Source organism: Hyperolius riggenbachi, chromosome 1 (genome assembly GCF_040937935.1).
Source record: "Hyperolius riggenbachi isolate aHypRig1 chromosome 1, aHypRig1.pri, whole genome shotgun sequence".
Taxonomy (NCBI): domain Eukaryota; kingdom Metazoa; phylum Chordata; class Amphibia; order Anura; family Hyperoliidae; genus Hyperolius; species Hyperolius riggenbachi.
Genome location: NC_090646.1, coordinates 491378495 through 491392352, shown reverse-complemented (window position 1 = coordinate 491392352; position 13858 = coordinate 491378495). Strand labels below are relative to the sequence as shown.

The 13858-nt window shown below is 43.2% G+C and overlaps 1 protein-coding gene across 1 annotated transcript in view; it reads right to left on the bottom strand.

Moving 5' to 3' along the window:
- Positions 1 to 13858, bottom strand: part of ESS2 (ess-2 splicing factor homolog) — a 38955-nt gene that overhangs the window by 15613 nt on the left and 9484 nt on the right. Inside the window, exons 2-4 of the mRNA XM_068271564.1 lie at positions 12177 to 12342; positions 10501 to 10584; positions 9999 to 10168 (exon numbers count right to left, since the gene is read on the bottom strand). Of these exons, the coding sequence (XP_068127665.1) occupies positions 9999 to 10168; positions 10501 to 10584; positions 12177 to 12342 (420 nt within the window). The remainder of the gene's footprint in view (positions 1 to 9998; positions 10169 to 10500; positions 10585 to 12176; positions 12343 to 13858) is intronic.

The window sequence follows — 13858 nt, the reverse complement described above, 5'->3', positions numbered from 1 at the left end:
AACATAGTGCTGGGGTGTTTGTGATAATCATGCCAATCCAACAGTAATGCACTATGTTAAGGTCTTATTGACTTCACAGGTTGCACCACAGGACAAAAGGAGCGCTGTCACAATATAGAAATACTGTAGACATATTTTCACATTTATGGTATATGTGCAGGGCCATTTCTACACTGTATAATTTATGTTTGCACAGACACTTCATTTCCATTTGAATAATGTTTGGTTTGTCTTCCAGTTACTCGGTACAAGCACTTAAAGTGGTCTGAAAGCCAGCATTTCTACTTTGATCTAAAAGATTCCTTACAGCTTGAAAGTTACTATCCCAGAATATTTTTTTTTTAGCAGAACATCACTGAAAAGGTTAAACAAAAGCACTGTCCTGCTATTCAGCTTCAATCCGCATCCAAACGGTAGATAACAGTATCTTTATTTACATTCCAATGTTGTTACAATGTGTGTGAACACAGTCTAACAAGTGAAAAGGAACGCTCTGTGCTTCAGGCACACACTCAGTTCAGAAAAGCTCATTAAATGTTAATATATAATAAAAAGCAGTTTTAATAACATGCAATGCCAGCTTTCAGGGTACAATAAACTACACTTTGGAAACTTGTAATTTGTAAACAGACAATATTACTTATGTACAAAAGCAAATATGATAACTGTATGAGTAATAAAAAGTAGGAAAACACATTTTTACTGAATGTTATGTCAGAGTTTCAGACCACTTTAATGAAACTCGGCCTGAAGCAGTTGTTCTAGACCAGGGGTGCCCATTAGGTAGATCGCGATCTACCGGTAGATCGCAAAGGACTTTTTGAAAGATCCCGACCGCACTACATTTTCCATTCTATGTATACAAATGTGCTCCTACAATTGTACATAGGTAGATCATTTTGACTTGCTAATTTTTTTAAAGTAGCTCACAAGCCGATAAAGTGTGGGCACCTCTGTTCTAGACTCTTTCGGGGAATCTATACAGGTGTCACCCAACATGCCAGATCTTTAGTGAGGCACCATCATACCGCCTCCATAGAAACGGAGGCGTCTCGTGGCTGCAGACGTCTGTGTAGCACTCCTTTAAAGGGAACCTAAACTGAGAGGGTTATGGATGTTTCCTTTTAAACAATACCAGTTACCTGGCAGTCCTGCTGATATCTGGCTGCAATAGTGACTGAACCACACACCTGAAACAAGCATGCAGTTAATCCAGTCTGACTTCAGTCAGAGCACCTGATCTGCATGCTTGTTCAGGGGCTGTGGCTGAAAGTATTAGAGACACAGGATCAGCAGGAGAGTCAGGCAACTGGTATTATTTTAAAAAGGAAAAATCCATACCCTTCTCAGTTTAGGTTCCCTTTAAGTGTACATACAGCATCAACATGATAGACCCCAAACACACCTCCGAGATGGCCACTGCCTTGCTAGCAAAACTGATGGTAAAAAGTGCAGGACTGGGCAACATGTCTCCAGACCTAAGCCCTACTGAGCATCTCTGGGACATCCTTAAAGTGGATCTCTATCCTAATATAAAAAATCCTGCAGGGCTGCTGTAAAGAAAAGTTACATTTATCTGCGGTGTCTTGTCCCACGAAGCATTCCCAAAACCCAACATCACTCCACTTCAGGCCCTTGGCCCCGCCTCCCCTCTCTCCCATCACTGCAGTAAATAGCCGGACGGTTTTTCTCCACAGAGATGGGGGGCGGGGCCAGACGCTGGAAGTGAATTAATGCGGGGTCTTCGTGGCGGCTTCATGAGACAAGACACAGCAGGTAAATACAGGATCTTCTAAAAAAATTAGCATATTGTGATAAAGTTCATTATTTTCTGTAATGTACTGATAAACATTAGACTTTCATATATTTTAGATTCAAATACACACAACTGAAGTAGTTCAAGCCTTTTATTGTTTTAATATTAATGATTTTGGCATACAGCTCATGAAAACTCAAATTTTCTATCTCAAAAAATTAGCTTATTTCATCCGACCAATAAAAGAAAATTGTTTTCATTGGGGCTTGTGACGGATGTCGGGTTATCCTGCAAGTTTGCATCCCGGACATTTTGCCTGATTACACCTGGGAATTAATGTTTAATCCTTCAGTTATGTGATATATGATAAATAGTGTCTTATGATTGTATGAGTTACAATAAGTTTAGCATCAAATGACTGTATTGCTTTTGCTTATCCCTATAATTGCAATGTCATGCTGTAAAATTGTTCTTTCCCCTTCAAAATTTTTTCTTCAATAAAAATGATTGAAACAAAAAAAAAAAAAAGAAAATTGTTTTTAAAACAAAAAAAGCCAACCTTCGAATAATTACGTTCAGTTATGCACTCAATACTTGGTCGGGAATCCTTTTGCAGAAATGACTGCTTCAATGCGGCGTGGCATGGAGGCAATCAGCCTGTGGCACTGCTCAGGCGTTATGGAGGCCCAGGATGCTTCGATAGCGGCCTTAAGCTCATACAGAGTGTTGGGTATTGCGTCTCTCAACTTTCTCTTCACAATATCCCACAGATTCTCTATGGGGTTCAGGTCAGGAGAGTTGGCAGGCCTATTGAGCACAGTAATACCATGGTCAGTAAACCATTGACCAGTGGTTTTGGCACTGTGAGCAGGTGCCAGGTCGTGCTGAAAAATGAAATCTTCATCTCCATAAAGCTTTTCAGCAGATGGAAGCATGAACCCACTTTTGAACCAGAAACAGCGGCAGAAGCGCCTGACCTGGGCTACAGAGAAGCAGCACTGGACTGTTACTCAGTGGTCCAAAGTACTTTTTTCGGATGAAAGCAACTTTTACATGTCATTCGGAAATCAAGGTGCCAGAGTCTGGAGGAAGACTGGGGCGAGGAAAATGCCAAAATGCCTGAAGTCCAGTGTCAAGTACCCATAGTCAGTGATGGTCTGGGGTGCCATGTCAGCTGCTGGTGTTGGTCCACTGTGTTTTATCAAGGGCAGGGTCAATGCAGCTAGCTATCAGGAGATTTTGGAGCACTTCATGCTTCCATCTGCTGAAAAGCTTTATGGAGATGAAGATTTCATTTTTCACGACCTGACACCTGCTCACAGTGCCAAAACCACTGGTCAATGGTTTACTGACCATGGTATTACTGTGCTCAATTGGCCTGCCAACTCTCCAGACCTGAACCCCATAGAGAACCTGTGGGATATTGTGAAGAGAAAGTTGAGAGACGCAAGACCCAACACTCTGGATGAGCTTAAAGTGGATCCGAGATGAACTTTTACTCATTGCATAATTGTGTCCCTTTCCTATAGTTTATAAGGCATTCCTCAAGCCAAATACTTTTTTAATGTTTTAATAGTTTAATTCCCTATAAACTATAGAAGCCACGCCCACAGCCCTCAGAGTGCCAAGGCACTTTCAGACAATAGCAAGGGCTTACAGGAGTTCAGTCTGGGCAGGAGGAGGGGGAAGTGTTACTAGCCATTGATTTCAAAGGCAGAGGGGAGGAGGGAGGAGGAGAGGGGACTGAATTTACACACAAGAAATCTGATACCATCTCCAGCTCTTAGCCTGTGACAATATGACAAAAAGAACATGGCTGCCCCCATTGTATCACAGGAATAAATATTCATACACTTTTTAAACTTTTGCAGCTAGATATGCTGTGTAAACTATCTAAACTTTAGATAAGATATATAGACAAGTTACTTGTTATAGTTAGTGTTTCATCTCGGATCCGCTTTAAGGCCGCTATCGAAGCATCCTGGGCCTCCATAACACCTGAGCAGTGCCACAGGCTGATTGCCTCCATGCCACGCCGCATCGAAGCAGTCATTTCTGCAAAAGGATTCCCGGCCAAGTACTGAGTTCATAACTGAACAATTATTTGAAGGTTGACTTTTTTTGTTTTAAAAACAATTTTCTTTTATTGGTCGGATGAAATATGCTAATTTTTTGAGATAGGAAATTTGGGTTTTCATGAGCTGTATGCCAAAATCATCAATATTAAAACAATAAAAGGCTTGAACTACTTCAGTTGTGTGTATTTGAATCTAAAATATATGAAAGTCTAATGTTTATCAGTACATTACAGAAAATAATGAACTTTATCACAATATGCTAATTTTTTTAGAAGATCCTGTATATAAAGCCATGTAGTGGAGCGGCACTCACTGAAGAGAGGACAAGCCTTGAAAGACCCCCGCACTCTGGGGTCCAATGCCAAAGAAAGGAGTGAAGGCTGGCACCACCAATAGTAAATATGCTCTTTTATTCAATCAGCAAGATGTCACATGCTTTGCTAGGCCGGTGGCGACAGACTGCTGTTTCTGGCTCACACCCTTTCTCAAGCCCTCTAGCCAGCCAAATACAAATAAAACAAAACTATTGAGTCTACGTTCACAGTGGGCCGTTATTGTTTATTGTTAATAAAGACATATAAACACTTTACTGCACTGCAATGTTAAGCCTATGTAGCATTCACAGTGTGATGTTAACGCCGCGTTGTAAATGTTGCGTTATGGTAACTCACTACTGCAGTGTGTTACCTGTAAATGTACACATTAACAGATTCAGGGAAGCACACTTTTCATTGTCACTGTATCTACTGTATGCGACGGTAACACAGCTTTAAAGAGAGCCCGTGGTGGGCTCAATAGATGGAAAAAAAAAAAGTAGGCTACCTGATCCGCAGGGCTGAGCGGATAAGGTAGTGGCAAAAACCGCCGATCCCATGGGCCGCAATAGCCCACTTTTACTTTCGTGACCTCTGGGTCATGACGCTGCATTGAGAGACTGTGTCTCTCTCATAGCGTGCGGGGAGGCGAGGAAGCGGCAGGAGGCTCTCCAATAGCAGCTCAGGAAACCCTGCAGGAATGTCCCTGGAGGGAATTCCTCTCTCCTGTGTTTACCTCCGAGTTAACAACAAACCTTGTCGCTAAACTCAGGGGGCTATAGCGCGGCAATGGGGGGGGGGTAAAGATCGGCAGTTGGGGGACACAGAGCTATGTCATTAGGCAGAGGACATGCCTCTGTGTCCCATCTGCCACCCGGAGATCCACCTTAAATTCTCTTTAAGGTGCGTTGCGACTTTTTAGTTGTGTTGCGTTGTAACTTTAACGTCGCATAGAAACGAAACGTCCAACTGTGAACCTAGCCTCAATTTTAAATCCCCATCATACAAAATCTAGATGTGCTTTCATGCAACTGTACACCTATACAGATGCAAGAATTCTGTACTGACTGGTGACCTGTTCAGAAAGTGGGTCTTAATATACTGACTACTAGGAAAGTACATCATTTTATAAATACAGTATACTTGCACTAAATCTGATCCAGCACTTCCACAACCCCAGCATTATTGCAATATAAATACAGTATTTACAAAATAATGTGTTTGGCTCTACATCCCACTGAGGTTAGCCTATGTTTGGATCAGTATGAGAACTATACTGTAGAAATAGTAATACAAGTTCAGTAGAGCATTATTGGACATGTCACAGGTTGGTTCCTATTTGGAATAAAATAGCTAAACAAACAGTAAAAAAAAAAAAAATCACACTAAAATTTACTGGTGCACCTGTACCATATGACCTTTTTATATTTCTGCTATATAAAACAAATCCACATAAAACCTCAACAGATGAAAAATGATATGCATGCAGCTGGATGCCAGATTTCTCTTTAGTGCAGACAGTCAGGGAATACATAGGTCTTCTTGGTTATGGCAAGATTGCAAAAATGTGTGTATAAATCTACATGATAATTTTAGGACTCTATATTTCAGTCAATGCCTAAACTATGTCTTGTTGGCCTGTGTAGTTCAATTGCATTCTATTAATTTCACATCTATCTATCCATTTTGTCCTGCCTTTCCTTTGATTATTTAGCACATTGATCATAAACTTCTAAAGCTGGCCATACACTGGCCCAATTTACCGCCGTTTCGACAGCAGATTCGATCACTGGGATCGAATCTGCTGCCAATCGTTCGCGCTACACGCCGAATTTCGATTCATTTCGTCCGATCCCGTCGATCGCGCCGTGCGGAAAATTACCGTCGATCGCCCGCAGGTAAAGAGCGCATCGCTAGCGGCGTTCGAGTGCCCGACGACTGACGCAATAGAGCCCGCATACATTACCTGCTCCGCCGGCGCGACTGCCCCCGCTCGTCTCCGCTCTGGTCTCTGGCATGCCTTCACTTATTCCTGCCCGGCAGGAAGTTTAAACAGTAGAGGGCGCTCTACTGTTTAAACTTCCTGCCGGGCAGGAAGAAGTGAAGCATGCTGGAGCCGGAGACCAGAGCGGAGAAGAAGAGCGGAGAGAGACCCGGGAGTCGCACCAGCGGAGCAGGTAATGTATGCGGCGGGGGGGGGGGGGGGGGGGGGGAGCGGCAGCAGCACCACCACAACAGATTGTGATCGGTTTCAGGCTGAAATCGGTTCACAATCTGTTTGCAGTAAAGGTAGCCATACGATCCCTCTCTGATCAGATTCGATCAGATAGGGATCTGTCTGTTGGTCGAATCTGATGGCAAATCGACCAGTGTATGGCCACCTTAAGGGTGCATACACACATCCAATTTTGATTGGCCAATCACTGACCAACTTTACCAGCTCCATGCTGTAAGAGGGCTAACAGATTCTGAGTACTTTTAACAGATTGTGTAGGTAAGCTCTCATTTTACATGGAAGTGGTAAAATTGGATGTGTGTACGCAACCTAAAGCCTGGTACACCGCTTCAATTCTGATTGGCCAATGATCGGACAATCTTACCACCTTCATGTAATATGAGCGTCAACAGATTTTAACCTCTTCAGGACCACAGGCTAACACCCCCCAAGAGACTAGGCCATTTTTCACAATTCAGTGCTGTGCAGCTTGAACAGTTCGCTACACAGCCATACAACTTAGCACACAAATGAATGTCACACACAGGGCAGACTTTAGACAGGCTCTGATCATTGAGTTTTTTTTTTTTTTTTTTTTTTTTATAAAAAGGTATCCTTTAAAAAGTATACACAAAAGAAAATTATACACAAACACACTTGTTTCCTATGTAATATTACATGACCCTTTTACAGGTTATTTTTAGGATTGTAATAATGTAATATGAATATTTATGCCCCTAATTACATATGAAGACTATTAACATTTTATTGTGCATTTAAATAAATAAAAAAAAAACGCTACTCTGTTTTATTTACAAATATAATTTGTTACAATTCTTGGTTAGTTTACATTAAAATGTACCATATATACTCGCATACAAGCCGAATTTTTGACCCCCAAAAAGGGGGTCAAAAGTTGGGGGGTCGGCTTGTATGCGAGTCTTCCCTGGTGGTCTAGTGGTGGGTGGTCCGCGCCCCGCTCCCCCCGCGGCCGCCGCTGCTATTACCTGCTTAGGCAGCGGCCGCTTCCTAATCCGCGTTCCCCTTCTGAAACTTTCTCAGAGTGTATCACAGCAGCGCGCCCGGCGCTGCTGTGACGATGCAGGGGGCAGGAAAGAGTGGTTCCCTTGGTAACGGCGATACAGATCGCCGCTATAGGGAGCCGCGCTCTTTCCTGCCCCCTGCATCGTCACAGCAGCAGCGCCGGGCGCACTGCTGTGATACACTCTGAGAAAGTTTCAGAAGGGGAACGCGGATTAGGAAGCGGCCGCTGCCTAAGCAGGTAATGGCAGCGGTGGCCGCGGGGGGAGCGGGGAGCTGGGGGGGAGCACTACCTACCTATGCTGGGCACTATACTGGTTAAACTGGGCACTATACTAGCTAAACTGGGCACTATACTGGCTAAACTGGGCACTATACTGGGCATACTGGGGCACTATACTAGCTAAACTGGGCACTATACTGGCTAAACTGGGCACTATACTGGCTAATCTGGGCACTATACTGGCTAAACTGGGCACTATACTGGCTAAACTGGGCACTATACTGGCTAAACTGGGCACTATACTGGCTAAACTGGGCACTTTACTAGCCATACTGGGGCACTATACTAGCTAAACTGGGCACTATACTAGCTAAACTGGGCACTATACTGGCTAAACTGGGCACTATACTGGGCACTATACTAGCCATACTGGGGCACTATACTAGCAAAACTAGGCACTATACTAGCTAAACTGGGCACTATACTAGCTAAACTGGGCACTATACTGGCTAAACTGGGCACTATACTGGCTAAACTGGGCACTATACTGGCTAAACTGGGCACTATACTGGCTGACCTGGGCACTATACTGGCTAAACTGGGCACTATACTGGCTAAACTGGGCACTATACTGGCTAAACTGGGCACTTTACTAGCCATACTGGGGCACTATACTAGCTAAACTGAGGCACTACCTACCCATACTGGGCACTATACTGGCTATACTGGGCACTATACTGGCTATACTGGGCACTATACTAGCTATACTGGGCACTATACTAGCTATACTGGACACTACCTACCTATACTGGGCACTATACTAGCTATACTGGGACACACTGGGGGGCTGCGCCAATCCAGCATTTCCTACCCCCGGCTTATATGGGGGTCAATCATTTTTCCCTGTTTTTTCCGGGAAAAGTTGGGGGTCGGCTTATATGCGGGTCGGCTTATATGCGAGTATATACGGTAGTTATACCCTTGGCAAGGTTATCTCCTCCATGGGTTTTAACTATCATCTGTATGCAGATGACACCCAGATCTACCGCCACACCCCTGACATATCCACCACTACCATGGACAAGGTCTCCTCCTGTCTATCAGCCATTTCCTCCTGAATGTCCGCTAGGTTCCTGAAACTAAACCTAGACAAAACGGAATTTATGATCTTCCCACCCCGGACATCCATAAACCTCCCAGATGTGCATGTCACTGTTAACCACACTACCATTCACCCTACCTCTCAAGCCCGCTGTCTGGGTGTCACCCTGGACTCCGCACTCTCCTTCACTCCCCACATCCAAAACCTCACAAAGTCCTGCAACTTCCACCTTCGTAACATCTGTAAGATTCGCCCTTTCCTGACCTCTGCCACCACCAAACTCCTCATCCATGCCCTCATAATTTCCCGCCTTGACTAGTGCAATGCCCTGCTGTCTGGTCTCCCTATGACCCGAACAGCCCCACTGCAGTCCATCATGAATGCAGCAGCCAGAATTATCCACTGCTCCCATCGCTCCACCATGGCGGATCCCCTCCTTGAATCCCTCCACTGGCTTCCTATCCAGTCCAGAATCAGATTCAAGATACTGTGTCTGACCTACAAATCTGTCCACAAAACCTGTCCAACCTACATTTCCGATCTTACTCAGAGGTACACACCTAGCCGCTCACTCCGCTCTTACAATGAACTTCGCCTAACCGCCCCCCGCATCACCCAGTCCCATGCATGCCTCCAGGACTTCTCAAGAGCTGCTCCAACACTATGGAACTCCCTACCTCCACCCATTAGGACAGCCCCCTCCTTCAACATCTTCAAGAAAGCCCTCAAAACTCACCTTTTCACTCTGGCCTACTACCCCTCACAAGTGCTCTAAACCCGCAGCTGAACTCTGGTCCCCTACCTCGTGTCCCTACCTCTCCCTTTAGATTGCAAGCCTTTGGGCAGGGTTCTCCTCCTTTTGTGTCCTACCTGATCATGCACCCATTACTGTGAACCCATGCTATGCATCTGAGTGAACCTAACTTGCCTAATCTCCATGCTCCATCCAGTGACTAACCATTGCATTGTACTCATACTGTGGTGCATGATCTGATCTTTCTTGTATTCAGGTATTGTCATTTTGCTGTATGTCACCCCTAAATATTGTATGTATCCCTATTTATTGTCCAGCGCTGCGTAATATGTTGGCGCTTTATAAATACAATAAATAATAATAATAATAATAATAATAATACCCTTGAGTCTGTTAGAAGTCCCTCTTGGGATGCACACCTGGATGTGAGCACCTGAATAGCTTTACAGCAGATACCATAGCATTCAGGCTTATGCATCTTTATCTCTGAAGGGAGAATGTTAATAAGTGCTTACCTGTTTGTACTCCTCCTCAGCTTCATACAGCCAGGCATTCCTGGCCTTCTCCTTATCCTTTGCTACTTCCATTATTTGTTCAAAAGAAGCATTGTCCTCACTGGTGTGTTTTGCTAAAAAACTATCAAGGCTGGGAAGGTCTTTATTGTCCTCTTCTGTTTTCTCGCTTTCTGAGGCAAAAGTTCAATATTAGTATTTTGGCATTTCACATCACTTGCTGTATGATCAAACAAATCAAAGCATTAAAAGCTAAACCTTTGGTTGATATCTTGATACAAAATATTCCATTACTCAGCTCTCGGGTCTGCCTTCCACCACTACTAGTAGTAGTTAAACTATATTTTTAAAGGCTTCAGAAAAAAACAACTTAGGACTACAGAAAATGGGGAAGTGAGGTTTGGAAAAGCATTTATGAGCTTTGTTTCTATAGAAAGGGGAAGCATGGCGAGGTCATTCCTGTCAGCTGTGCAGTACATAAAATGTTGGGCAACGGTAGTCTTACCTTCTTCCCCTGATCTTTGTTTGGTGACCATGGAAGGTGTATCGGGAACACCAGTGGGTGTTTCAAATGTAGCAGGTGTTATATCTAAAAGTAGAAAAAAAAAAAAATCAAAAAGAGATACTGTACCCAATATTTATTCTCATGCGTTTCCCTAGAAAGATTAGTACTAATATTATACAATATAATCGGCTGTAAGTTCCAACTAAAATCTCCCCCTTGCCAGAAGTCTTAGTACAAGACTAGTCCAAGTAGCTCAGTTACTGCTTCCCATTTGTCTAATGACTTTCACTGATTCGCTTTCTGCCTTCAATTCCAATGTGTGTCTGTGCATTACTTTTATCTGTGATCTGCTATTTGTGCATCATGTCTGATATGGGCAAAGACAGGAATAAATGGATCATGCACAGCAATGAAAAGGCTGACAAATGACAGATGTGCGAGTAATGCATACTGCGGTGCAGAATTTGGAAACTCCTGTACTCTAGGAAGCCTGAGATGCTGCAAACAATCCATTAGTGCTGCAAAACAGGAGAAATATCTTTATTTTTGTTTTCTTAAAGGCAAATGAGCAGGTGGACAGAGAAAATATATAACATGAATCTCCCTAAAAGGGAGGTTTGTAATAGAATGTGCTGTTGAAGGAAGGGGGGTGGGCAGGGTGAGCATCTTTACTTACCTGCGAGGGGCTGCTCTTCTGGCCCTTCCGTCCGTATGGGATCTGCCATCTTCCCCAGGGAGCGACTGCATTGACCATGGTTTAAAGCTCTCATGGTGGTGTGGAGATGTACTCACATTGATGTACTACATCTCCCAGCATGCATTGCAGTGACCGGGAGAACGCAAAAACACTGGAAGCTTGCAGCTGCGGTCTCTCCCTGGTGAAGATAAAGAACTCCATAAGGATTGGGGGGCTAGAGGAGTAGCCCCTCATAGGTGAGTAATGATGCTCATCCCAATCCCTACCCCACATGGCACACTATCACAAACTGCCCTTATAGGGAGATTTATTTTCAACTTTTTTCATGAACAGGTGCTCGGGTCTCTTTAAGCATAAAATTAACCTAGACCTCACTAGGGAATCAATGTAGTTCACAGAAGAAATTCAGGAACAAGTCATTAGCCTCAGACATCAGAACATAATGGTCTGTATAACAAAGTCAATCAACTAAACTGAAAACCCATGCCTTAGGGAAAACCACTCATATTCCCAACGGACTCCTGGATTAAGAAGATCAGCTTTCTCCATCACATGCCCCATGATTTAGGAAAACAGTGACCATGGGGATTGATGTGCCTCTCTGAACTCTCTCATTCTATGTATAATAATGTGTGCTTCAGTGTTCTCCCCAGAATTTTTTTCCAGCTGGGTGGCATGAAAAAGTAGCCGGGTGGGTTGAGATGAAAATGCAGGGCAACTCTGCTTACAGCATAGGAGGATGTGAGGAGGTGAGTCGATGACAGCCGGTTGGTCACCAAATCTAGCCGGGTGGAGCACCCGGCTAAAAGAGCCTGGGGAGAACACTGTGCTTACAAAAATCAATCACAAGATATAACTGGGAAAATAATGCCTCCCCAGCAAAGTTATTTATATATATTACAAAAGCTCTACTACAGTGTATGAGAGGCTGGAAAGCCAAGGCCATAATACTATTATAGACAGTTTAAAATGATCTTACAAGGCAGTGGGGTGTCTTTGGATAACTTTGCAGATGATCCAATCTTGATGGCTATCTGCCTCATCTTCTCAAGATCTCCAGATTCTTCTGCCTCCAAGTATTCCTTCTGAGCTCGAAGCTTCTCCACATCTGGAAAGAAATCTCTCTGGATGATTTTTTGTAGATTCTGTAAATGATATACAGCAAGTAAGATGACATAAGTAAAATGCTTTCATCTCTAAGAAACACTTTTTATGTTTTGTTGAAATAAATTGTTTTCCACCTTAAAAATCTTGGGGTAGTAGGTCTATTGTAAGACTATCAGGTTTAAAGAGGAACTCCAGTGAAAATAACGTAATGAACAAAAGTGCTTAATTTTTACAATAATTATGTATAAATGATTTAGTCATTTGACTGCAGGGAGAACATCTTAAAAGCCTTAGAACAGTCTACTGGTTACTTCTGGTTAGCAAATGAGAACGGGGAACTTTGCCACTAGAGGCTTGATTCACAAAACGGTGCTAACCGTTAGCACGCTGTGAAAAGTGCTTCGCGCAAAATTTCACATGATAAGTGTTATCGCACGAAAAATTCACATTAAAAAAATTCACATTATCGCGCAAACGTTAACGCGTGAAAAATTTGCGTTGCCACGCAAATGGGAATCTTTGCGCAATAACTGGTTTTCACGTGAAAACGCAAAGCCGCACTAACAGCCATGCTAACAGTTAGCACCTTTTTGGGAATCTAGCTCCTTTATCAGATGGTCCCAGCTAAGAGATGTGAAATGCAACTCTGCTTTCATGTTTTGTCTACATTGTATCATTGCAAAACAAATAGGCAATTAACTTTGTAAAAATTATGTTAGTATCCTCCATTAATGTTAATGCATCGATACTAAAATTAAGTAGAAAGCCAACCAAAGTTGCTTTCTTTTTATTTCAGTTTTGAATAGAGTGGGGAAAGGTTACAAGACATCAGATTTGTATTGCTGTTGCAGTTTGAGAAAAGTTATCCTCTTTTTTTCCTATCCTAGTGTTAGTGACATAAGGTCTCATGCTGAAAGCAGCGGTAAATTTGTAGTGCGCAAGCTGCACATGGCAATTTTACCAGCACTAACCACAGGGGAGCAGCATGCATTACCCCATTAGCGCAAAACACTAATCTTATAATTGCTCTAATCCCGTCCCAACTACCCAAACCCAAAATAATATGTTTCAGCTGAAACTACACTTTAACAACATGTTTTGCAAACTTGAGCATTGTATAGCGCACACCTATGAATATGCCGCCAGAAGACTTGGGCGAAGGATAAAGCCGATATACAGCTTACCCTGCTCCTGCACAAGTCCAGGTGGCGTTAATCACTATTCCATCTCCAGGTTGACATGGATGGTGGAAGAATGATGTAATTCGGCTTCCAGCTATTGCTAGCGGACGAATTACAGTGTATTGAAAGTTAAAGTGGACCTGAACTCTTGCACAGGACAGAAGGAAAACGTAGACAAATGCATCTTGAATGTATTTAGAGAGTTTAGCCTGTTTAATTCCCCCTCATTAGTGTCTAATCACTGGTTGTAATTTATCTCCCCCGTGTCATATGACTGCCTATGGCAGATAAGCAGATAAGCCCATTTGAAAGCGCAGGCTGTAAACAGTGTGGGCTCGATTCACAAAAGGGTGCTAACTCAGTTAGCACACCC